This window comes from Typha angustifolia, chromosome 15 (assembly GCF_048772165.1).
Source record: "Typha angustifolia cultivar Huaian chromosome 15, ASM4877216v1, whole genome shotgun sequence".
NCBI lineage: Eukaryota > Viridiplantae > Streptophyta > Magnoliopsida > Poales > Typhaceae > Typha > Typha angustifolia.
In genome coordinates, this window is record NC_133253.1 from 16100862 (window position 1) to 16125317 (window position 24456).

General features: G+C 37.1%; 4 protein-coding genes across 5 annotated transcripts; 3 read left to right on the forward strand and 1 right to left on the reverse strand.

The window, feature by feature from the left end:
• Positions 1–1964: 1964 nt before the first annotated feature.
• LOC140777521 (transmembrane 9 superfamily member 7-like) lies at positions 1965–7118 on the forward strand. 2 transcript variants are annotated; one of them, XM_073121680.1, is made up of 7 exons: positions 1965–2144; positions 3541–3705; positions 3908–4017; positions 4261–4354; positions 4463–4572; positions 5347–5494; positions 5565–7118. In XM_073121680.1, the coding sequence occupies exons 1-7, from the start codon at positions 2037–2039 to the stop codon at positions 6720–6722; spliced, it is 1893 nt and encodes a 630-aa protein (XP_072977781.1). In that variant the 5' UTR covers positions 1965–2036; the 3' UTR covers positions 6723–7118. The 2 variants fall into 2 exon arrangements, with proteins under 2 accessions (XP_072977781.1, XP_072977782.1); XM_073121681.1 differs by having other exon boundaries at positions 4466–4572.
• A 2516-nt stretch (positions 7119–9634) lies between these two features.
• On the forward strand, positions 9635–13992 carry LOC140778374 (eukaryotic initiation factor 4A-15). Its single transcript, XM_073123053.1, has 5 exons — positions 9635–9792; positions 10869–10938; positions 11054–11160; positions 11250–11680; positions 13163–13992. Exons 2-5 carry the CDS (start codon positions 10871–10873, stop codon positions 13796–13798), a joined length of 1242 nt encoding a protein of 413 aa, XP_072979154.1. The 5' UTR covers positions 9635–9792; positions 10869–10870; the 3' UTR covers positions 13799–13992.
• Positions 13993–14685: 693 nt separating this feature from the next.
• On the forward strand, positions 14686–20076 carry LOC140778508 (probable beta-1,3-galactosyltransferase 12). Its single transcript, XM_073123254.1, has 7 exons — positions 14686–15341; positions 17476–17628; positions 17705–17787; positions 17862–17961; positions 18064–18177; positions 19242–19384; positions 19677–20076. The coding sequence occupies exons 1-7, from the start codon at positions 14896–14898 to the stop codon at positions 19769–19771; spliced, it is 1134 nt and encodes a 377-aa protein (XP_072979355.1). The 5' UTR covers positions 14686–14895; the 3' UTR covers positions 19772–20076.
• LOC140778509 (pathogen-associated molecular patterns-induced protein A70-like) lies at positions 15359–21246 on the reverse strand. The gene is made up of 2 exons (XM_073123255.1): positions 20553–21246; positions 15359–15879 (listed from the first exon to the last, which is right to left on the reverse strand). The coding sequence occupies exon 1, from the start codon at positions 21154–21156 to the stop codon at positions 20563–20565; it is 594 nt and encodes a 197-aa protein (XP_072979356.1). The 5' UTR covers positions 21157–21246; the 3' UTR covers positions 15359–15879; positions 20553–20562.
• Between the last annotated feature and the right edge of the window lie 3210 nt (positions 21247–24456).

Below are 24456 nucleotides of genomic sequence, written 5' to 3' on the forward strand. Positions count from 1 at the left end.
CTCGGATCTCTTCTGATACAAAACATCTGGAACCATTTCCAAAGAGCTGGTTTTAATTGAACGAATTGTGATTGGTGATTTCAGTGCGTGTGAATCAACAATTCGGTGCCCAGTTTTCTTTCCAAGAAATTTAGAGAAATAAATTAGAAGTATTTTGAGTAGGCACAAGAAAGATTCGATCCTCTCAAATGCCAACAATGTAATCTAAGTTTTAATCAAAGCTTCGTGTGAAGGAACTAAATGTGGATCCAAATTTAGGTCGTGAAGATACCAGTTTTATTGCCTTTGACACTGTTAAACCTAAATGGGGCTCACATGGATATTGAGACTTAGTAACCAAATAAATAAATAAATCATGAATTTGGTCGTATATCAATGTTTTGGCATCCATCTTTTGTCACAAAAAGATAAAAGAGAAAGCAAAGAAAAGGTTCTCGCATCTGCTGCAGCTCACGAATATTGTACATACTCTTTGCATGAGCACTGGTCTACGTATATTACATTATTATGTTACGATATTTGCATAAATTTGTATAAGAAAAACACACTTCATTTTCAAATTTGGATAGCATGCTCACTTAATATTTTTTTTTACATATCTAAGTTTTTTAGGGTTAAATACATTTTATTTTCCGTACTTATACCCAAATCATTTACTCATGTATTTTTTTTTAAAAAAAATCAAATTAGTTCCTATACTTATAACTAAAATAAAACCATTAATTTTACTATTAAACTTAAGTGAATGATATTAAAATGATCAAAATGCTTTTGTCTTATTTATTGAGAAGACATACGAATTTTAATATAATACAATAAAATTACAAAAAGAGTTACGATACTCGGTTAAATTTAACAGAAAAATTAATAGTCTGAAATTACTTATAGACATATGAATTAGTTTAAACTTTTTTAGAGTACCGGAGAAAAATTAATTTTAGATATAAGTAAAAAAAATAAAATTTATTTATTTATTTTTTTATCTTCTTCTTTCAATTTTGTCTTCACTTTGCCATAGGAGTGACACAACTTTCAAAGTTTTAAATTCGCTGAGCAAGTGAATAAAAAGACTAATTATGGCTACCTTTTTTTTAATTAAATGATAAGAAAAAAAGTTTGTTATGCATTTTAATCTTTGAGAAAACACAAGAAATAATAAATTATATTAATAACTATTAACCGCAAGAATAATAAGTATGAACTATAAGAGTAATAACTGTGAACTATAAAATTAGTTATTATGTTACCACAAAGATTTAATGACTACTACTACAAACCTCCTAGTTATGAACTAGAAGAATAATAACTATAAATTACAAAGAGCCATAGCTAGGAGCTCTAAGAATAATAATATAAACTATAAGATTAATAAAACTACAAGAAAAATAACGGTGAATTACAAAAATAAAACTATAAAATAATAATTATGGAGAGTAATAAATTGTAAACTATAAGAGATAAGTTTAAATGTATTACATAGATAATGTATTTTCCTTTTAAGTTTGTGGGAAAAAAATAAGTTTTAATTAATAGAGTATTTTTATGTTCAATTGTTGTTCCTGTTTGCCATAGTAAGGAGAAATAAAATATTATATTATTACAGAATACCACTATGTTCAATTGGGTGTAAGGTAGATTAAATGCAGCTAATAAATAACTTGTACTAACTCTCTCTTCCTTTGGAAAATAGTAAAAAAATAAAAATTTAATACACAGAGAAAAAGAAAAGTAGGCATATTGTCCAAAAATTAAAAAGAAATATGGGGTCTATATTGAATGATGGAACACCCAGGAAAGGGTCTATATTCCATAAATATGGGGAAGTATTTGCCTATTTTTTTGTTGCCTTTTACTGAGATATTAAGATCTACACCCTTTTCGTGATAAGAAAATAAAATAGGGGGTGATTTGCTAAAAGGAAATCCACGTGTATATCTTAATCTTTACTACTTGGAAATGATCCGACAGTTTCCTCGTTCCAGTGTTTGATTCTAGTCTCTCTCTTCCTCTCTATCTCTCTCGCTCCCGGCCTCGAGATGGGGAAAACCGGCGAGATCTTGGTGCTCTTCCTCTTCCTCGTCCTCGTCTTCGCGCCTTCCCAAGCCTTCTACCTCCCCGGAGTCGCTCCTCGCGATTTTCAGAAGGTAGTCTTTTGGGACTCGGTCGAAACTTTTGTGCATCTGAGCTAGGGTTTCAGTTCCATCCGTGCCTAGATCGGAGTTCGTTTCGCTGGATCTGGACGTGAATGGCCTAGATTGGTGATTCATTTCCTTGTGATGGATTTCTCCGATTAGATTTCTTTTTTTCTGAATAAGATCCGAGTGCTATAATTTGATTGGATGCGAAAATGATTTATTATCGTTGGATCTTAGTTTTTCTTATTCCCTCTTTTTGATGCGACACATGTTCTTGAAGCCCCTTTTATTTTTAGCTTGACCTCACTTTGGCTCTTTTCCGGCGCTCAGTACTTTTTGATGCAATCAAGTGACTAGGAGGTTGTTCTTTGCGGACCGCATAATAGGAAACAAAAACTTAATTTATAGTTTAACCAAAATGGAGATTATTTTTTCTCTGCATGTAATCGAGCCAGGGTGTGGAATTGTATATGGTTATTTGGTAAATCTTTTTGAGTGAAATTAAGATTTTATTATTAGGTTGTTAGTATATCTTAATTGAACGCACATATAGATTGAGGGGAGGATTTCATTAAAAAAAAATTTTTTTGGGCGGGGGGAGGTGGGGTGCTGTAGGTAAGAACCAAACTTGAATGGCTTCCATATATTTGACCAAGAATGTTGAAGATAAGATAATGAATAATCTTTTGCTTTAGAAGCATGTTTCTCTGCAAGAGGAGGTGAAACCTATTTCTTCTGCTTTTGCACAGACCATAGATCAACTTGAAAATAAAAATTGCTTGATAAGTCTTAAAATTAAGAAAGAATGGATTGATTTTTAGTTGTGCACAATGAGATTCTACTTTTAGATAATTGAGTTTTCTTGTGAAACCCTGATATAAAACCATTGTTTGCATTATCTGCTTCATTTTTAGAAAATGGCTACAGAGATGTGTAAGATTACTTGGTATATAAACATGGTTAAAGCTGAAGTAGGATTTCATTATTATTTGAACTTCAAGATTACTGTGATGCCACTAGTTACGTGGGATAGACTTATTATAAGGTTTATCAATTGTATTTTTAGTTTTGTATGCTACTTCACATTATGTTTACCTTTATCTTTCGGGAACTGGAGAACTGATTGACGATGTTTGTTTCAATTCTTTATTAGACAACTTGAGCTGCTATAACTTTAAATTTTTAATTTGATTTTGAAAATATAGAAAATTTCTCATCCTTTACTGATGGCTAATGCATTGCTTTTGTGTCTGCACTTTGTCTGTTGAACTTGGTTTTTTTGCTATTATGTGGCCAGATCATGTTTGCCTCTTCACAAACCCTCCAAAAGATAAAAAATTGATGAACTTATAATCATATGTAAATTTAACTTTTAAATTAGTAACTATTTTCATTTTCTTCTCAGGGCGATGAACTTCAGGTGAAAGTGAACAAACTTTCATCTACAAAGACACAACTTCCATATGATTATTATTTCTTGGAGTATTGTAAGCCTTCCAAGATCATGAACAATGCTGAGAATTTGGGAGAGGTTCTTCGTGGCGACCGCATTGAGAATTCTATTTATGCTGTTAGTGTTCATCCTCTTTGCATATGTTGAACAAGTAATACTAATTATTTCTAAATTAGAAGCTAGAAGATGATAAATCCTGTGTAGTTATTTATTAGACATATTATGTTTGTATAATTAGAATATGTAAACGCAAAGTTCCAATGTTTGTTGTTTCATTAGACATATTATGTTGATTGAAATGTATAATTCAAAAACACAGTTTAAAATGAGAAGAGATGAGAGCTGCAAAGTAGGTTGTCGCACAAAGCTTACTCAAGAAGCTGCAAAGAATTTCAAAGAAAAGATTGATGATGAATATCGCGTGAACATGTAAGTCGCTGGTATATTTCTCTTTTTTTTTTTTCTGTTAACTGTACAATTTAGTTGATATCAATTTGTCCTTTTCTTTAAGTAAAGTCTTATAATTTTAGTAGCATCTGTATTTCCAGTAAGCATACAATAATTTTCTTCTTGCTGCTGCTGCCAAGTTATCTTTTTAGCTGATCAATATATTGCTTAATCTTGAGTCTTAATGGTGTGCTAACATTGGTCTTTTTTATTTGCACTTTGTAGGATCTTAGATAATCTTCCTGTTGCAGTTCCTAGGCAAAGAAGAGATGGAAGTCAAGCACCAACGTATGACCATGGTTTTAGAGTTGGTTATAAGGTAAATTGACTTGCTAGTTAAGTAGCAATTGCTAAGTACTTTACAGGATTGCTTTTTGATTGGTGGTTGATACGCAATTCTTCTCTGTTTTCTTTTTTTTCTTCTCAGAAGGATGACAAATATTACATAAACAACCACTTGAGTTTCAAAGTCATGTACCATAAAGATCCAGAGACTGAGGATGCTCGTATTGTTGGTTTTGAGGTGATTCCAAGCAGGTATGAGTAGTCATATACTCATATGCGCCTCTAATTTTTTTTCTGGACACATCTTTCTTTCTGAAGGTAGATCACTACTGGCATTTCATTTCTCATTTTCAGTTATTCTTACAATGACTTGAGAGATGCCAAAATTATAACCTTTAGGATCTTTGGTTTGATATTGAGAAACAGCTGGCTTAGGTTCTTTAAGATGAAAACACCCTTATCCTTTTTCTTTTCTTATAACTTCAGATGTTGGCTTCTGAATTTGCTTGTATTGCTGCAGTTCCAAAATTCGTCAATGTGCTCAATATAATTAGTAATGATGGTCTTGCTAGTTGTCGTGGCCTATATATATATATATATATATGCTCATTCACATTATGATTCTCCCACTGCCACACCTTATTCATAAGGTGTCTTCCAGTGCCACATAACTAGGTCACACATCATCGTGTCTGCAATAATGATCCAGCACGGCACAGGGAATAAATGAGAGGAAAACCACCAGCATATGAGCTGCCGCCAACACGGGCGCTAGTTATTCAAGACTGCAATGATGATTGCTAGATGACTCCATGCTTTTCATGTGCCAATGACTTTACGATTGAGAATAATTTGTTCTCTCATATTCACATAGTTTCTATCTTTTGTGCCTATATTGGCCTGTTCCAGAATAAAATATCTAGGTAAATACATTGTATCCACATTAAAAGAACTTAAAAAGAATTTAGTTTATCATTTTGTTTCATTGATCCATTTTACTAATAGTTGCCCTTTTCTTTTTTACAGCATAAAGCATGAATTCAGTGAGTGGGATGATAAGAACCCGAAAGTGTCAACATGCAACCCAAACACTAAGATAATTCCAGGCAGCCATACTCCCCAGGAAGTAGCTGCAGATACATATGTTGTATTCTCGTACGATGTTAGCTTCCAGGTAGATGCTCATGCTTTAAGATTACCCATCCGTGCCATTTTGATTCTTACCTTCATTTTGCCTGTTGCAGCCTAGCGAGATCAAGTGGGCATCCCGTTGGGACACATACCTTCTCATGAATGATGACCAGATCCACTGGTTTTCAATAATTAATTCTCTGATGATTGTTCTCTTTCTCTCTGGAATGGTAGCAATGATCATGATGAGAACACTTTATAAGGATATAGCAAACTACAATCAGCTTGATAATCAGGATGAAGCCCAGGAAGAAACTGGATGGAAGCTAGTCCATGGTGATGTCTTTAGGCCACCTGTCGATTATGGATTGCTTTGTGTTTATGTGGGAACTGGAGTGCAGTTCTTTGGGATGACATTGGTCACTATGATATTTGCACTGCTAGGTTTCCTTTCCCCCTCCAACCGTGGGGGCCTTATGACTGCTATGGTTCTTTTATGGGTGTTTATGGGTCTGTTCGCTGGGTATGCCTCATCTCGTCTCTATAGAATGTTCAAAGGCACGGAGTGGAAGAAAATTACACTGAAAACTGCATTCCTATTCCCTGGTATTGTCTTTGCAGTCTTTTTTGTGCTGAATGCTTTAATATGGGGTGAGAAGTCATCTGGTGCAGTTCCTTTTGGAACCATGTTTGCATTGGTGCTGTTATGGTTTGGCATATCTGTGCCATTGGTCTTTGCTGGAAGTTACTTTGGTTTTAAGAAGCCGGCAATTGAAGATCCAGTGAAGACCAACAAGATACCTAGACAAGTTCCTGAGCAGGCATGGTACATGCAGCCGGCATTCTCTATTCTGATTGGTGGTATTCTTCCATTTGGTGCTGTCTTCATTGAGCTCTTTTTCATCCTCACTTCCATATGGCTGAACCAGTTTTACTACATATTTGGCTTTCTATTCCTTGTCTTCATCATCCTCCTCATAACATGTGCTGAGATAACAATCGTGCTTTGCTACTTCCAGCTCTGTAGTGAGGATTACAACTGGTGGTGGAGAGCATATTTGACTGCAGGATCCTCTGCACTTTACCTTTTTGCATATGCAGTTTTCTATTTCTTCAGCAAGTTGGAGATAACAAAGGTTGTCTCGGGTATCTTCTACTTCGGGTACATGTTGATCGCGTCTTATTCATTCTTTGTCCTAACGGGAACTATCGGTTTCTATGCCTGCTTCTGGTTCGTGAGGAAAATCTATTCATCTGTGAAGATAGATTGATGGGGCAATTCAGAAGGGGGGGTTTTATCTGGTCTGACGGAGCATTTGGATAGTAGGTGCTGAGGCCTAAGTTGAGAGTAAGCTACAGGAGAAAAAGTGTCATTTCAGACTTACTGATTAAATATGTAGAGATTAGTAGTTTCCTTTGGTAGGCAAGATAGTATGGCTTGTTATTTTTCTTCATTCTGGTAATTTTACATCTGAACATCTTAATTATTTCTCTTTTCTGGGTCGGATCAGCATGAGAGCCTGAGACTGGCCACCTTTTCTCATGCTTGCTCATTTGAAATCATTATATGGCCAACTTACGTTGCTCCAGATTCTCATGATGATCCATTTGGCATCTTTTTTTTTTCACAATAACATGACAGGATTTGGTGAAGTTTTACTCGATGACATTCATTTCTTCCAGGTTCGGATATTCTCGGTCCAGTTTTGAGTAAATTAGTGAACTGGTGATGTGCAAGATAGTACTAAAATAAGCTCCAGGTTAGCGACGTTGGATCTCCTCTTGGAGGTTCAACCACAGATGGATTCCTGATATGAATATGATATAAAAATTCTACAAGCTTATTAATGTCAGTAGGGTTGATTTATTTTTAATCACTCTATGCAAGGGCTTAAAAAGGTTCATGGGGTATTATATAATTCAAAGTGGTTATGTTTCATGTAGGTTTGGTAAAAAAAGAAAACATTATTTTCTGGGGTATTATTGATATGTATGACTGGGAAAAAGAAAAATGATCCTCGTCTCTTTTTATTTCCGCATTTAGGTCCCCCTTCATGTGTGCCTCGTTCATTGTGGAATAAGATTAATTCTAGAAAAATATTCTATCTTTTAATATCAGAAAAGGAGAGCTAATATTAGTATAAATTATATTTGATATGATATAATATTAAAAAAATAGTAAATTGGTGACATTTTAAATGAAGTAATTAAATATTTTTGATTGAAAGTAAAGTAGTATTGTAAGTAGGTGTTATTTAATCTATGATAAAAAAAGTGATTTAAGGTTATTATTAAATTAAGCTTTTAAAAATATATGGAATAAGTGGAGAAAGAATAATGAATTAGTATATGAGAAGAAGCTAAGTTGTTATTTAATTAATAAAAGCTTATTTCAGAAGAAGGTTATTTTCATTCCACAAGTTAACAGAGATTTAGTTAATTCACTTGAGGGTTTTAACAAATGATCAATATATCCATATATATATATGACTAGTTACGAGTCTTCTATGAACACTTGGTTAATGATTTTAAATAGCTCACCATCTAATAGTACAAAATAAGCAAGATGTGAAACTGTCATGCTTATCATAATATTTTTCTAACGTTTTCCTATAGTTGGACAGTGTAATTTTTTTTTTTTTTTTTATCATTCCAGTCTAAACGCTAGATATGGATTGGACAAAAGCCTAATCATCCCTAGATATAAAGACACTTATACCATCATTAAAATATAATCAAAATAATAAGCTGCATAGTCTGGGTTTTAAATTATGCATATTGCTAAACTATTATTCTAGACTAAACACCACTGAAATTTGTTTCAAACCATTGTATTGTCGAGTTTCTTCTTCAAGCCAATCTTGCTGTCAAGCCGTCAACGGACCATGGGGTTGGAGTTGATATCGTGATTTCTTTGTTCATAGAAAAAGGTAAAAGGATTCATGTAAGCTTTCAAGCTCATTTATTTTTACAAATTCCTCACAGTTGTAGTTATAGGAACACATATAACTAAGAACAAAAACCGATTGGATACAGATCGGATAATGCTCAACCTACGCCCGAGTCTATAGTAAAATTAAAAATTATATATTAACTAAATAGATACGGATAATTTTTGAATACAAATAGAAGATTGTGGATCAAATTTTAAACAAATTATAACATTTCTTTTGGAGCGAGTTAAAAGAAAGAATTTGCCAGTCAAATATATATAAAATTAACAAAATCAATCTCTACAAACATTATCGAACATATTATTATAACAATATCAATATTAACAATTTAAATAAGTAAACTAAAAACCGTAAATCATTCAAAAAAAAAGCTAATAAATAAATATCTAATATTCATATCCGAAAAATTATATTTAACCGATTTTTTTATAAAAAAAACCTATCTATATCTTATTTTTCTTCTTTTTAAAAATATTTTAAAAATCTTACTCGTATCCGAATCGGTATCTAAATCGAACAATCTTTTTATCCGAATCTTATATAAATCAAATTGAATAAGAGTCACCTCAACATGCAATCATAACATGTGAGATGTTTAATTTCATGTCCGAAGGTTAAATTTTAAATATTATTCAATTCATGGGGTCCTTTTGGGTTATAAACACCTGAACAGCACCACCCTTATAACTCGTCCTTAATAAAATCTTAACCAGTTCTTTTTTTTTTTTCCAAACTACTGCTACAAATTTTTATTTTTTTATTTTTTAAACTAACCCACTACACTATTCACTTATCCCAGTGCCACGTAGATAGTATCTGAGACATCGTCAAGAATTGCTGTGCCAGACCATTATTTTCTACGTGGCGTTGAAATGATGGACAGTATAATAGTTTTGAAAATAAATTTGAATCATAAAATGCTAATCTTATTACCGTTTTAATTAAAACACTTAAAGGTGTTTATTAAAAAAAATACTTAAGAGTTAATAGTTTTATTAAAATATTTAATAATTAAATATTTTATTTAGGGCTAAAGTAAATTAGAGTCCTTTTTTATTTAAATTTAGGAGTAATATATATATATATATATATATATGTATGTATGTATGTATGTATGCCACGCGTAGTAAATCTAAGAGAAGGGTACAACCGGGTCCGTGTAGGATATCTACACCTTCGAAGTTCGAACCCCTTTCGGCCTTTCCTTTTCCTACCACAAATAGGACTTTATTATTTATATAATGCACATGTAGCTTTGCTTTCCTCTCTCTCTCTCTCTCTCTCTCCAATCTCAAGACTATCGGCTTCGCTTTCCTCTCTTCCACTCTCCATCTCAGCAGTCGCGCTCTTCGGATTCCTCTCGGCTCTCGGCTCTCGGCAACCACAGGTAAATTCATCGGATCTCTCACCTTATCTTTCTCGATCGAAGGGATGATCACGTTTTAAGCCAATTCGAAGTTGGGATCGGTTTGAGTCTCTCGTCGATTCGTGTTTAGGGATTTCGTAGGGTGCACTTCGAGTTGCTATTAGGTGTTTACTTGATTCCGTGAGCCGATCTACTGTCTGATATCTTTGTACGGAAGCGTATGAGATCAGGACAAGCTGGAATTTAACCTAGCAAGACGAACTAGCGTAGGATGTAGAACAGATCTTTTTTTGTATAATAATTAAAGGACAATATTTTGAAGGTACAAATAGGTGACTAAAATCTAAAGAATTGTTCTTATGATTGGTTCTGATTGAGGAAGTAATCTCTTCTTTTCATCTCTGACTCGAAAGTTAGTTTTGTGTTTCGTAGGTTATAGTATGATTTCCTGCTATTTGCTTTGTCAGTTCAGTATCAGAAAATTTTATGATGCCAACTTAAAACTCTGCGTGCTGAATCATTCCCTTAATATCTTCTTCTATACTTCTCTCGCCTTATAATAGTTTGTAACTTGTTCTATGAAATATTGAAATGTAGTAAAGATGTTTGGAAGTTTGGTCTTCTTGTGTGCTTCCTTAGACAATGAAGTTCACTACTTTGTTGGACTTTCACTTACAAATATTTGCTTTCCACGTATTAGTCCTTTGAAATTGGATCAAGAAGAAGAGGGCAGCTGGAAAGACCTTTATGCTGTCATGATAAGTGGATCAAATGCATAGGCTTCTAATCAACCTGTTAGCTTCCTATATAACAGAAACATAGTTGGAAAGTAGCATTGCAAAGCCTACGGGATCAAATGCATAGGCTTCTAATCAGTTTTCACTTTTCACTAGCATTGCAGCACGAATTTCTAATGCAATCATAACCAAAATTAGGGGAATCGATGATACCAAACACAGATGGCTCCCTAAGGATTGAAGTTCATATTCAGTGGAAATTATCCTTTTTTGAATATACTTGGTTTAAGTATTTTTCAAATGATACTGCTTCACAGAATTAGTTAATTTGCTTGTTAATATTTCGCCTTCATGTGACAGACATGGCAGGAACGGCACCAGAAGGATCTCAATTTGATGCACGGCAATATGATTCCAAAATGAATGAGCTGTATTAGATTTTACCTTTTTCCTGTTATTACTATTTATTTTTCATAGTGGCTTCTTTTTCATAATATCAAATGTACTACTACTAATGTTCCATGTGCTTATATTGGTGTGGGTAGGCTTACACAAGATGGTCAGGATTTTTTTACATCATATGACGAGGTTTATGATAGTTTTGATGCCATGGGTCTGCAGGAAAACCTTTTGAGGGGCATATATGCCTATGGTACACACTATTACTTCCTTTGACTTGTCTCTGTGATACTGCAAATAGTCTAATGGCCAATACTGTTCAATTAAATGTCCTTTCTTTAGGTTTCGAAAAGCCTTCTGCAATCCAGCAAAGAGGAATTGTTCCTTTCTGCAAAGGCCTCGATGTTATCCAGCAGGCGCAATCTGGGACAGGAAAAACTGCAACGTTCTGTTCTGGAGTGTTGCAGCAGCTTGACTATGGGTTGGTTGAATGCCAAGCTTTGGTTCTTGCTCCAACTCGAGAATTAGCCCAACAAATAGAAAAGGTTATGCGAGCACTTGGTGACTATCTTGGTGTGAAAGTTCATGCTTGTGTAGGAGGAACTAGCGTTCGAGAAGATCAACGTATTCTTTCGAGCGGAGTTCATGTCGTTGTTGGGACACCAGGCCGAGTGTTTGACATGTTACGGAGGCAATCCTTGCGCCCTGACTACATTAAGATGTTTGTATTGGATGAAGCAGATGAGATGCTTTCACGTGGTTTCAAGGATCAGGTATCCTTCTGTCTCATACCCTATATTAGGAAGCTCATTTTTTTAATATCAATCAGATTAATTTTATGGTAATTTTTCCATACAGGAAAATCCCATTTAGTATCTGATTAGCATAAGAACAAGTTTCACCACAAACTCTACTAGAAGCCTAGGACAGAGGGATTAGTAATGATAGTTAGCTATATGCATTGTCTTCTGGAACCATTAAACTTGATACTGATAAACTTCCTGAGTTGGCATAATGCTATAAAATGGATTGAATCGGGCAATGGTGGCATGGAAGAAGAGGTGGTTGATCATGGGTGCCCATGGTGTGCTCTAACTGCAAGGCAGTTGGTCATAGGGTCGAAGCTTGCCCTGTTCAGGAGCTGAAAGTTACTACAATGTGGGTGGAGAGACGGAAGGTGCTTGTGGTAATTCCTATGAGAGTGGGAAAATGCGAGATAATAATGACTGTTGCTCTTTGCTGAGTGAATTTGATGCTGCAAATCACGTTGCGTAAATTTCAAGCTTATTGTGACATGCTTGAGAGTGGACTATGGTTGGATGTTAGTTTTGCACTCTTTGCAGGATTACTAAATAAGAAAAAAAATCTAGAGATTTGTAGCTGCATCAGTATTTGCTAGATAGGTGGGATAGGGGGGACACACATAACCATGTATGTATTTTGATGCCACTTAAGATAAACCACATTCATGATTTCACATGCTCACATTCTGGGACTCACAAGTCATTGTAGGTTAGTTACTCTCTCGACCTGAATGCAGTTACTGAATTTAGATTTAGCGGTCATGTGCCAATATTTGCTTATAGGTTGCATGAATCTCAGCTACAACCAAGGATGTGAATTATTCTACCAGCCAACTAGCCTTATAGCTTTAATGACAGTTTTTTCTGTTGTCTGATACGCTGGAACTTGATACACGTTCTTTTATTATTGATGTTAAGCTGAAGACAGTTAAAACACGTCGAGCTTTCTTATCTTTGAGTTGTGGTGTGCATCTGACCTCATATGTTGGGAAAAGGCTTCTATTATGAGGATGGTCGTATCTCGGATTCTATAGTTCTATGTATATGATAGGGAATTTTGGGTGCTATATGAATAAGGTCATGCTACATTTTTCTGGGCTTATTTGTTCTTTATTCTTCAGATGCCAAATTGTGGCTACAATCTCTCGGTTGTTTAAAATAGTTCACACAGTGAAAAATGGCTTCGATAGGCAAGTTTGGGTGCTATTTGAAAAGTTTGTCTTTCCATGCATCAACATTCTTATGCGTATAATGTGTGACCTTTTTGTTGCAATTTTTTTTTCTTTTTATATTACCAAATATTGTGTTTCCTACTGTGTGTGTGTGTGTGTTTTGCGCACACATTGATATTCTTTTTTTCAGATTGCATCAACTTATGTTGTTTTAATTTATGATCTTACATTGAGAATACCTTTTATTCTAATCTTAACCTTAGTTCCTTTTCCTGCTCAGATCTACGACATCTTCCAGCTTCTTCCTTCAAAAATTCAGGTTGGTGTTTTCTCTGCAACGATGCCTCCTGAGGCTCTCGAGATTACTCGCAAATTCATGAATAAACCTGTGAGAATCCTTGTAAAGCGTGATGAGCTTACCTTGGAGGGTATCAAGCAGTTCTATGTCAATGTTGAGAAGGAAGACTGGAAGCTTGAGACCCTTTGCGATTTGTATGAGACCTTGGCCATTACGCAGAGTGTTATCTTTGTCAACACTCGACGCAAGGTGGACTGGCTTACTGACAAGATGAGAAGCAGGGATCACACCGTCTCAGCAACCCATGGTGACATGGATCAGAACACGAGAGACATTATAATGCGGGAGTTCCGATCTGGTTCCTCTCGTGTGCTCATCACCACTGATCTCCTTGCTCGTGGTATTGATGTCCAGCAGGTTTCCCTTGTTATAAATTATGATCTGCCAACGCAACCAGAGAACTACCTGCATCGAATTGGACGAAGTGGACGATTTGGAAGGAAGGGTGTAGCTATTAACTTTATCACGCGTGATGATGAGAGGATGCTCTTTGACATTCAGAGGTTTTACAATGTTGTGATCGAGGAGCTACCTTCAAATGTTGCTGATCTCCTTTGAAGTCTTTTCATTCGACTTGATATTTATTCTCTCTGTAGTATTAAGTCTATTAATAATCTTTTTGAATATCGGTTATGATTGTGAAGTGTGATATAACTAAGAAGAAGACATTTTGAGTGGAAGTGTTTTATTTCTTTGCAATGGTGGTGACTCGGACAAATAAACATGTATACCATCTTTGCGAGTTTTGCAGTTGTCTTGGTCTGAGTTCTGGTTGACTCTTGATCCAAAATGTCTTTTTTGATCAAACTTGGTTTAAACTTTTCCCCCCTTAATTTTAATTGTTAGAAGGCTTATGTATTATGAATATGTTTTATATATATTTTTTTATCTCGATATTCAATCAGACGCAAATTTCATTAACTTGCATACAAGCCACAAATTTTGCCTGCTGTTTTTGCTCTTTGTAACGACTAACGAGTCCTTTTTGTGTTATCCATTAATCCTTCATTCAATTATATCCAGCGTATCCTTTGTGTGCTGTTGTGGAATGATATCAGTAGATATTTGTTCAATTAAGTAGCATGACTAATCTTTTCTTTCACCAAGTTAAAGAAGCTTAAATATGTTCTCTATTTCAGATAAATCTAATCCTTGGAATCATCTTCCTAAATCAATTGATAAAAAGCTCCCACTGTTCTTTTCTTTCTCTCTGTCCCTTTATTTTCATGTCTTCTTCATCTCTGTCGGTAATACTGCATTCTTATCGTACCAATTAAAAGTTAGGAATATGAACCATTTAAAATAACAAAGAAAGTCTACCCTTTTTGGTACATGCTCATATGGTGTTCTAAGAGTTGTGTAGTCAACTCTATGGACATCAAATTTAGAAGAGCACTGTAGAAAACCTTTTAGGCTTTAAAACTAAAACTGAGTCAGTGTTATGTTATGGGTATTTAATAGAAGGAGTCGACTTATTTATTCTTGCAAAATAATCCCTCCTCCTTTTTAGTTGCTTGCATTGTCGTCAATCCCAACCACCCATCGTCGACTCCGCTATTCAGCTCACCTCGTAGCCTCCGATTACCCCGCAACTCCCACACTCTCCGCCCTCCATCTCCGATCCGGCGGCTATAAGTATCCTCCCACGAATCTCGATGCAACTCCATCGCGGTCTCCTCCCCCTCTCTTCTCCTCCTCACTCCTATGCCATAGACGACGACGACGGCAAGGGTAAGAAGACCAGAGCTTACTCTGCCCTCTCCTCCTCCTTCTCTTCTTCTTCTCGCCTCCTCCTCCTCCTCTTCGCCGCCGCCTGCCTCCTCGTCGGCGCCGGCGGGATCGCGTTCGCCTTATCTGCCCTCCGCCGCCCGCCGCGGATCGTCACCGTCGTCCGCTGCGGTCGGTCCGAGGACTCGCTCCGGACATTCCGGTCCAAGTCGCTCGCCGCCGCCAGCGGAGGAGCTGCCTCCAGCGGAGGAGTCGCCGTCGCGCGGCCAAAGGTGCTAGGATTCGTCGGGGTCCAAACCGGGTTCGGATCGGCAGATCGGAGGGCTGCGCTCCGGAGCACATGGTTCCCTCCGGATCCCGAGAGCTTGGAGAGGTGAGATCTGATCCACTCCTATTAAACTTTGATGCTTCTTCGGTTGTTGCTTACAGAAGAACGAGATTTGAATACTTAGCTACATGGCATGCGATTGAACGGGTATTTTGGAATGTGCTTCGTGATGATTACAATTGGAAGATCTCACATAATTTTACCTAATCAATTACTGATAGCTATGTGCCATAATATAGTGATTCTAATGTCTAATACAGTTTATGCCTGTCATAAGGCCTGGGCGGTAGAATTTGGAGCTGGTCTTGATCTGAGGAGATCTGGTCCGAATTAGCATTTTAATTATATAAACAATGAAAGCGGAGTAGATTTTGATTTGTATCTAATATTAAAGATCTGGTTTGCAATTTGCATATAATATTTGGTAAGCTTTTCATACATACATGTGCTTAGATCTAGCATTGTCTCTTCATGCAACAATTCTATCATTCTGTCCATGTGATATATGCACTATTTTGCCCCTATCCATGGCCAAATGGATTAAGGCTAGAGTAGGAAAAATTGCAGATTGTCATTTGTGAACCTGAAAAAGGCAGTAACAGAGAGAGATGTGATGATCCTTTCAGGAAATGACATGCATTTATCTCAAGGCTATCGATACAAGAAATTGAAAGTTCTTCCAGAATTTTAACTTTCCAATTTCCTGCAGTAGAAAGTCACATAGTAAATGAAAGAAGTTGTACTTCACATACAAAGTAAATAAACAATCTATCTGAGGTGAAGTTCTTGCATTTGGTTTCTTTATTATATATCTAGCTGTTTGAGGAAAGTCGTGCTTGGAGGTTTTAAGTTATGCTTCAGATGCGACTATGTAGTTGAGTAGGTAGCGAAGATCTAAAACTTCTAAGCTCAAAGTCTGACGATGTCCACATCAGCATTGTCAATGTGGCATGAATACAGACTTGGTCCTCCAAATTTATAGATTATGCCTCATGAAATAACTATTATGATCAACATTTGTCAGAAATAGAAACATCCCTGATAACTAGAAGTATGAGATAGTAGTCTGTCTTTTATTAAGCTTACCTGTCTAGTACTCTTGTCATGAACAAATGTTGATAATCTCCTCCTTCAAAGTGCCTAAGAAGTACTAGAAAGGTATTTAAGCAAAACTCACATCTTCATTTTTATTTAAAAAATATACTTCAAGGATCTGAACATATCAACCTTAAGCATCCGATGAATACCGCAGCTAAGACAATCTGCAACATAGATCATGAAGTATCTTTTTATTCCTAGATGTAGGCTTGAAGCAACTTTGTTGAAAAATAAATGTGTTTTACCTTTGGATATCACAATATGGAATTTTTCTTTCTTTTCTTTTCATTATAATCTGAAGGAAGCTGGTTAATTGTATTCTATATTCAATTGGAAGTAAAGTATCATGGTTGCATAAGTGGCAGTACATCATTGTTTAAGTCCAATAGCAACTCAAGTCAAGAAAGGGGGCCACTATTGGGGATTCTAAGTTCTAACAAAATCAGAAAACTCAAGTAGTTAATTTATCTTAAGATGCTGATAAGTGGTGGTACTGAAATCATGCCACTGGACCATTCTATAAACTATTAAGTGATGAGTGCACAGCCATAATGGATTCCGGAAAAAGGTTTCTTGGCTTTCAATTTGATCAATGATTCTTAGCCTAGGAATAACTCCTACAATCTGAAGAATTAAGACCACACTTGGTGATGGGTTCTTCGTGAATCCTGTGACATGAGGCTTGGTAAAGAACTGATGTAAAACAAGTCCATCCATGTAAGGAAATTAATAGGAAATTCATGCATGTCAGATGCAAATAAAGGATGTGTGCAGAGTTATTTGTCTTGTCAGGCATTGTAACTCCAATAAGATATCATGTCTTGCTAGCTGAAAAAGTACGTTATTCATTCGGAGACATGCCAAATCTAGCAGATATGTACATCAATACTTTTGAATGTTCATTTTCTCTAACCTAGTTCTTTGAATCAAATCAAAGAAGAAAATGTCAAATAGTTGGCTTGTGAAATTTATTAGCCCTTCAGGAGAACCAAACATTAGGGTGTTCATTGGTACTCTTGCATAGTTGCTGAACCTCTCATTCATACATGGTATACAAATTACTCTCTAATGCCTTTTGCAGCTTGGAACATGCAACTGGTTTAGCCTTTAGATTTGTAATTGGGCGGACAAAAGATTCAAAGAAAATGGCAGATCTTCAAAAAGAAGTAGACACCTATCATGACTTCATGTTCATAGATGTTGAAGAAGAGTACACGAAGCTCCCATATAAGACGTAAGACAAAGTGTTTAGTTTGCTTATTCTTTTATCATTACTTAAATGTATAAAAGGATGTTTCTTCTTTGTTTAGGTTAGCATTTTTCAAAGCAGCTTTTGACCTTTTTGATGCAGAATTTTATGTCAAAGCTGATGATGACATTTATCTTCGGCCAGGTAAACTTGGTTGATTTAGATAGGTATTGGAGCTACTCCTATATTACATGACACTTCCTCTTCTGATTTACCAGATAGACTTGCAACTCTTCTTGCCAAGGATCGATCTCATCATATGACCTACATTGGTTGCATGAAGAAAGGCCCAGTCATCAGTGACCCAAAGATGAAATGGTTGATTCCATTGCCTTGATCTTATGTCTTTTCACTGGTTTTTCTTGTAATCTTTCTTTTTTTGGGAAAAATTATTGAATACTTTTTTCCACCTAATTGCAGGTATGAAAGTTCAGGCCATCTAATTGGTAACGAGTATTTTCTGCATGCTTATGGCCCCATCTATGCTCTTTCTTCCCAGGTGGTAGAAGCATTAGCAAGTGCAAAAAATGATAGGTCAGTTATATACTAATTTGTTTGCTCTGTTATACTTGTATGAAATTGAAAAGGTTGCCATGTACATACTTGATGTTGTGTTTCCTTGAGGATTTTAGAAATAGCTTTTAACAATTTTCAATATGTGTTTTAAAGATGTAATTACTAATTAGATTCCCCTGATCCAAATTTACTTACCTTTTGAATTGTCCTAAGGGTGCACTTGGTTGCAAAAAGTGGCTTTCAGGTACTGTACTATTATTTACTTCTAAAACTGTGATATTTGGTAAAATGGTGAGATATAATTTGATGTATGAAAACCTAATTATTAGTTAAGAATGGATAAATAATTGAAGAAATAAAATTGTGTTGCTTTTATAGATATTTTTTTATTTTTTAGAATTACTTAGAAATACGTTATTTAGATATTTTAAATATTCATAAATAAATCAACAGTTTGACTTGGTGACTCATCATTTGAACTAATAACCCTGTGATGATCCAATTTCTAAGCTAACCAGGTGAATATCTGATTTGGTTCTGATAGCTATGGTTGCACATAGAGAAACAACGTAAGTTTGATTTGTTCACCTATTGTAAGTTTAGTGGGTTCTTTCAATCAGTAATTCTTTTTATAGGTTTTCTTCTATTCTTAGTTTTCCTTTTCTTTCTTTTGATCTATTTGGTTCAATATTGTATCAAATTCTTTAAATACCAAATTGGTCCTTGCATTTATGTTGGTTTTGTCTTATTTTTTTAATACTTAATAGGCAGTTACATAACTAGAGAATAGGCCATTTCTTTTTGCTAAAGTTTGGGGCAAGCAAAGTGAGTTCTGACACAAATTTTGATGTGCAAAATTTGTGTGCTTCTTCTCCGTTTATATTGAGCATCTCCGTTCACTTATTTAAGAGGAAAGTTGCAAGTTCTAACATCTTATTGATGATACATCTTCTAACGGGAAACAGCTTTATTGCCAGTTATTAGCTTTATATCTGTTTCTGTTTCTGCTGCTATGATCAACTCTGCATTGTTCATTTTATTCATCCTAATTTTGTCAAGTTCTTTGTATGTTTAATTTCCAGTTTAAGAATGTTCAGCAATGAGGACGTCACTATCGGCTCATGGATGCTTTCTATGAATGTCAATCATGAAGATAACCAAGCAATTTGTGATCCGACATGCACACCAAAGTCCATCGCTGTTTGGGACGTTCCAAAGTGTTCAGGTAGGGGAAATTGGGGGATGTCAAGCCCACCCCCATCCAATCCTATATTATTCTTACTGCAGCCTAAGCTAATACTCCAAATTAAAATAGTTACAATTAGTTCCTGTTGTTATTGTGGCAAAGCATATTTGCACGTTCCTGTTGTCTCTTTTAGATGAAATCACATTTGGAGATTTGACACATAGATTATTGTTCATGATTAATCCCTGTATCACGGGTAATTTTTATATTATCACATGTACGTAGTTGAGTACGTAGCTTTCTACTGAGCAAGTTAGGTAAATTTTCTCAGGTTTGTGCAAACCAGTAGAGAAAATGAAGGAACTTCACAACACTACTATGTGCTCAAAGAGTCCAACATTACCACCTGAGGAAGAAGAAGACTAGAGTGTGGTGTGGATTCAATATTCCATAGGGAAGCTTTGAGGTACAACAGAAGATGCCGATTGCTCATTTTTCTTGAGGAGCTATATGTGGGACCATATCCTTCTGTATATTCTTTTATCGATTTCTTCTAACTGACAACACATGCATCAATCACACACCACGTTCTAGTTTAAGATTATGCATCATTTTGTAACCAAGAAAGTTTTACTGCTTCCATACAGCTCTGTTAAGATCTTGATTACATGTTATCATTTGTTGTATATCCTAATTGATTCAGTGTATCAACTATGAATCTTTTGTTGGTTTATCATCATGATTATCATTCATTGCTAATTGGTAGATCGAAGGTAGATGTTGTAGAAACATTTGTGAAGCAGAAAGTTCTAAACCCTGGATCTATTCATTACTGGTTTTGCAAAGGCTTATCCATTTATCTTCTATCAAAGTATATATTTCAGCTTGTTTCTTTCCTTGGAATGGTCAGGGGGTAGACACAAACACCTTAATCCCCGTTATCTTATTATTGTTTCATAAAAAGGAACGATCAACTGACAACTGTGCAACTCTAGTGATTCTATCTATGGGTCCTACCAATTTAATAAAATCGAAAATTTTCATCTGCCCCTGATGAACATCTCGTATCCTCCCTTTGGTACTACCGATAATTTAATAACAATACATCAAAATATAAGGGTAAAAGAAAGAGGAAAAGCTAAGATAGGAAATATGGAAATAGTAGTCTAATGCTGCTTCTGTTTTGGTAACCATATTTTAGTTTTACCTGAAAGATTTTAAGCTGCAGCACCGATGCTAAGCATCTCCCGGCGCCTCATGATGGAAGCCAGCCGCTGTAGCCTCAGCTGGTGCCGGAAGCGGGAAATGAAGTCGTTCGCCCTCGCGTCCACCTCACCATCCTCACCCTCTCCACTTTCGCCGTCATCTTCCGGCGTAGAATCGCCATCCGCCGCCCTCTCCTCCTCGAAGCGCGCGAATTCTGGCGTCTCGCTCGCCGGCTTCCTCATCCCCACCGTCGGCTTCCCTTCCGACTTGCTCCGGACCAACCTCCGTTGGCGGCAGTGCTTCTCCTTCTGGTTCTGCTCCTCCTCCGCCGGAACTGGCGGTGCGGCGACCGGATCCGGCTGCGGGGAGGGGTGGAACCACGCTAGGGTTTCGGAATGGGTCGAAGGGAGGTTGAAGGAGCGGAGGCGTTCGAGTACGTAGGAAGGGGCGCGGCGGAGCAGCGGAGGTCGATCTTGATCGCGATGGTTGGATCGGGAGGTGACAGCGATGGTGCCGATCACGAGGTTGATGAACACGAAAAGGACGGTCGGGGTTAACCAGCCGAGCGCAGACTCCAAGATCGACGGTAAGCATTCGTCCATCATCTCTCGCTTCTTTTATTTCTTACCGGGTAAATGGAGTTGGAGCGGAGAGAAGGGGTGTGAGTGCCCGCGAGCGCGTGAAACGATGAAATGGGTTTAGATGAGGCCAAGGTATATATATATAAACAATCCCAAGGGAGACGTACTTGAAAGCTGGTCTTACAATAATATTTCCTAAGTCAACATCAACAATAGTAAGAATCAACCTATAGAAACAAGAAAAAGGTTAAAAAAGAAGATGGTCTTAGAGTAATATTTCTGGAGATCCACCTCCTCCTCCGCTTAGATTGAAATTGTGCATTGGCTAATCTCGAAGCCAATGAGTAATCTAATTTTCAGTGACATCGGGGGTAATCCTTACTTATGAATATTTTAAAGCAAACACACCTGTGTTATTTTGATCATGGATATGAATTCTTCGGAGGAGCCTCTAAAACTAGGGGTGACGGCTTTGTGGCTCGAAGGTCTGATGAATCTCCTTTAATTGTAGGATTTTGATGTAAAATACTATATAAGTTAAAATTTGAGTGGCGTGTGAAGCTCTTTTTACTGTTAAACGGATAATCAGCCTCCCTATTTGAATCGAAAATGACTCTTTTGTGTGCAAACATCCTTAATAGGGTTCACAATACAAGATGGTCCACCGAAAGAATTATAGATAATATTTTATTTCTTATTAAATATTTATTCAAATATAAAATTTCTCAAGTACTTAGTGAAGTTAATTGTGGTGCTGATTGACTAGCTAAAGGGGGTCTTTATATTATTTTGGGTGCTCATGGAAAGGCTACTTCCTAGCACCACTTTTTTGACTGCTGAGCGGGCCTTACTGTAATTGTGGATCTTAATTAATATATTCATATTAAAAAAACATAAAAGGAGGAAAAAGAAAGACATTTAAAAATACTATCCAAGTCCTTCTTGAAGTCTGAGTCTTCTCATCCACCGTTGTAGATTGCTTGGTAGCTTCCAATTTCCTTTCATGGTAGCTTCCAATTTCATCTCAGATATAGACTTGCACAGGCAAAATAAAATACTCCACAGTCTAGCCATATATCTATTACCTCTATTCGGTAGACTAAGACCTAGGCTTTGTTGGGTTTGAATTAAGCTCCGAACTTAATTAGTTGGTCTTATTTTTTAATTTTAATTTTTTAAAAAGTAAACTTAATTAGATATTAAAAAATAAAAGATACTAGTTACCAAACCAATTTAGGAGTTCTTAAACTCAAAGCAAACAAAATCAGATGAACGGACTTCTATAATTGCAATTCCACAATCCAAGCATATAATTATTTACAATTACACCGTGACCTTATATATTATGGCACATTAGCCTTTTTTAACTATAGAAAATTTTGGAAATGCCCCCTTTATTAGTATCTGTTAGATTTTATTACAAAATAATATATAAATATCACGAAATTAATTTAGGCATAACATTTTATTCTTATTTAGAGAAAAGAAAGAGGCAAAAATAAAAATAAAATGGTCATTTGATCTTTTCCATTAAAATCATCAAGAGTGTGAGATTTTCTATGGTTTAAAAGGTTGATGTGTACTAAAAGAAAAGGCACGGTGGTTGTTTTGCTTGACTTACTATGAAAATTATCGTTATTTGGTGGTGTTTATATATATATATTTTTTTTTGATTAATAAGAGCTGAGAACTCAGCTAAAGTTTACAGAGCGGGCTATTCCTTTGCCCAAACTATCCGCATACAAAATATCTTTCAACTCTGGAGGAATTACATCTGCCCTCTTCCACACTCTCCCCAAAGCTGTCTGTCTCCCAAAATTGGCTAGCCAATCTGCAGCCCTATTCCCTTCCCTATAAGTGTGCAGGAACTGAACCCTCTTGAAGGACATCAGCATCCTGCAGCAGTTATGCCATGCTCCCCTCAGACGCCACGGACATCTGGCCTCATCTCTAAACATCCTTATGATGGATTCAGCGTCCGTTTCAACAATCACCTGCTCCCATCTCCCGTACACTACTCTCAACCCTGCTTGCAGCGCCCATACCTCACTGTAACTGGCCGACTCAGCGATAATTGGCTCTGCAGCTGCTCGCAGAAGGTTACCCTCGTTATTCCTAATTATAAAGCCAGCTCCCCCCTGATACTCACCAGCCTTCCAGGAGCCATCCACATTAACTTTAATCCACCCTTCTGGTGGACGTTCCCACTGAACAGTAACGGTCCTCTTCTTGGAACCCGCCAGCTTCTCCCTAGCCTCGTAGTATTCCTGGGCTATCATACCAGCCTTACTCGCCACCACCCTTGCCGTCGTCCTCTTCCCTTGGAACATTCTTAGGTTGCGTTCCTTCCAAATCCCCCAAACCATTGCCGCCATAGTCAACTTGATTCTTCTATCAACTCTAGGATCAGTATCCCATTTTTCCTCTAACCAGTTTGGACCAATCTCTATGCTGGGCCTTCTATTTGACACAATCAGTTCATCACAGTAGGCCCACACCTCCTTGGCAAACCTGCACGAGTAGAATAGGTGGGCAGCCGCCTCCGGGAACAGCCCACACATAGTGCATGGGTCATCAGGCCCACACTTGAGCCCATGTAGGTGAGCTTTCGTTGGAACCCGGTTCCAACACAGCTTCCACACAAAGGCCCGGACCCGAGGCGACGTGGGTAGCTTCCAAAGTTCAGCCCACCCCACCCACTGCTGCTGCTCGCTCCCTCGTAGGTATTTATAGATTGACTTGGCAGTAGCTTCCCCGTTGGTCGCTGGCGCCCATACCCATACGTCCTCCACTTGCTCACCCCCTACCTCCAACGTAGCCACGTCAAAAGCTAGGTCCCTATTGAAAGCCGCATGCACCTTCCTCTCATCCCATCCTCCATTCACCATTAGCGAACTCACCCGGGATCGACTCGTGAAGCTGTTCACATTCACTAGACAAGGCTGCCGGCCAAGCGGGATCGATGACACCCATGCCTCCTCTAGCACCGCGGTCCCGCGCCCATTGCCGATGCTTTTCCGAATCCCTTCCTTAAGCTCGGCTGCCGTTTGGCTCAGCGCTCTTCATAGCCACGAGTGCTTAGGAGCAGTTCCAGTCTCCCACGGGTTAAGCAACCCATACTTCTTCCTGAAGATATTGACCCACGGCGTTTCCCGTCCTCGGAGAACACTAAGAACGTGTTTACCCATAAGAGCCTTCTTAGCAGTCCGTAGGCACCGCAGCCCCATCCCTCCTTCAACCTTCGGTTTGGTCAGCGTGTCCCAGCTCAGCAGGTGCAACCCTCGCCGATTCTCCCCTTTCGCCCATATAAACGTTCGCACTATT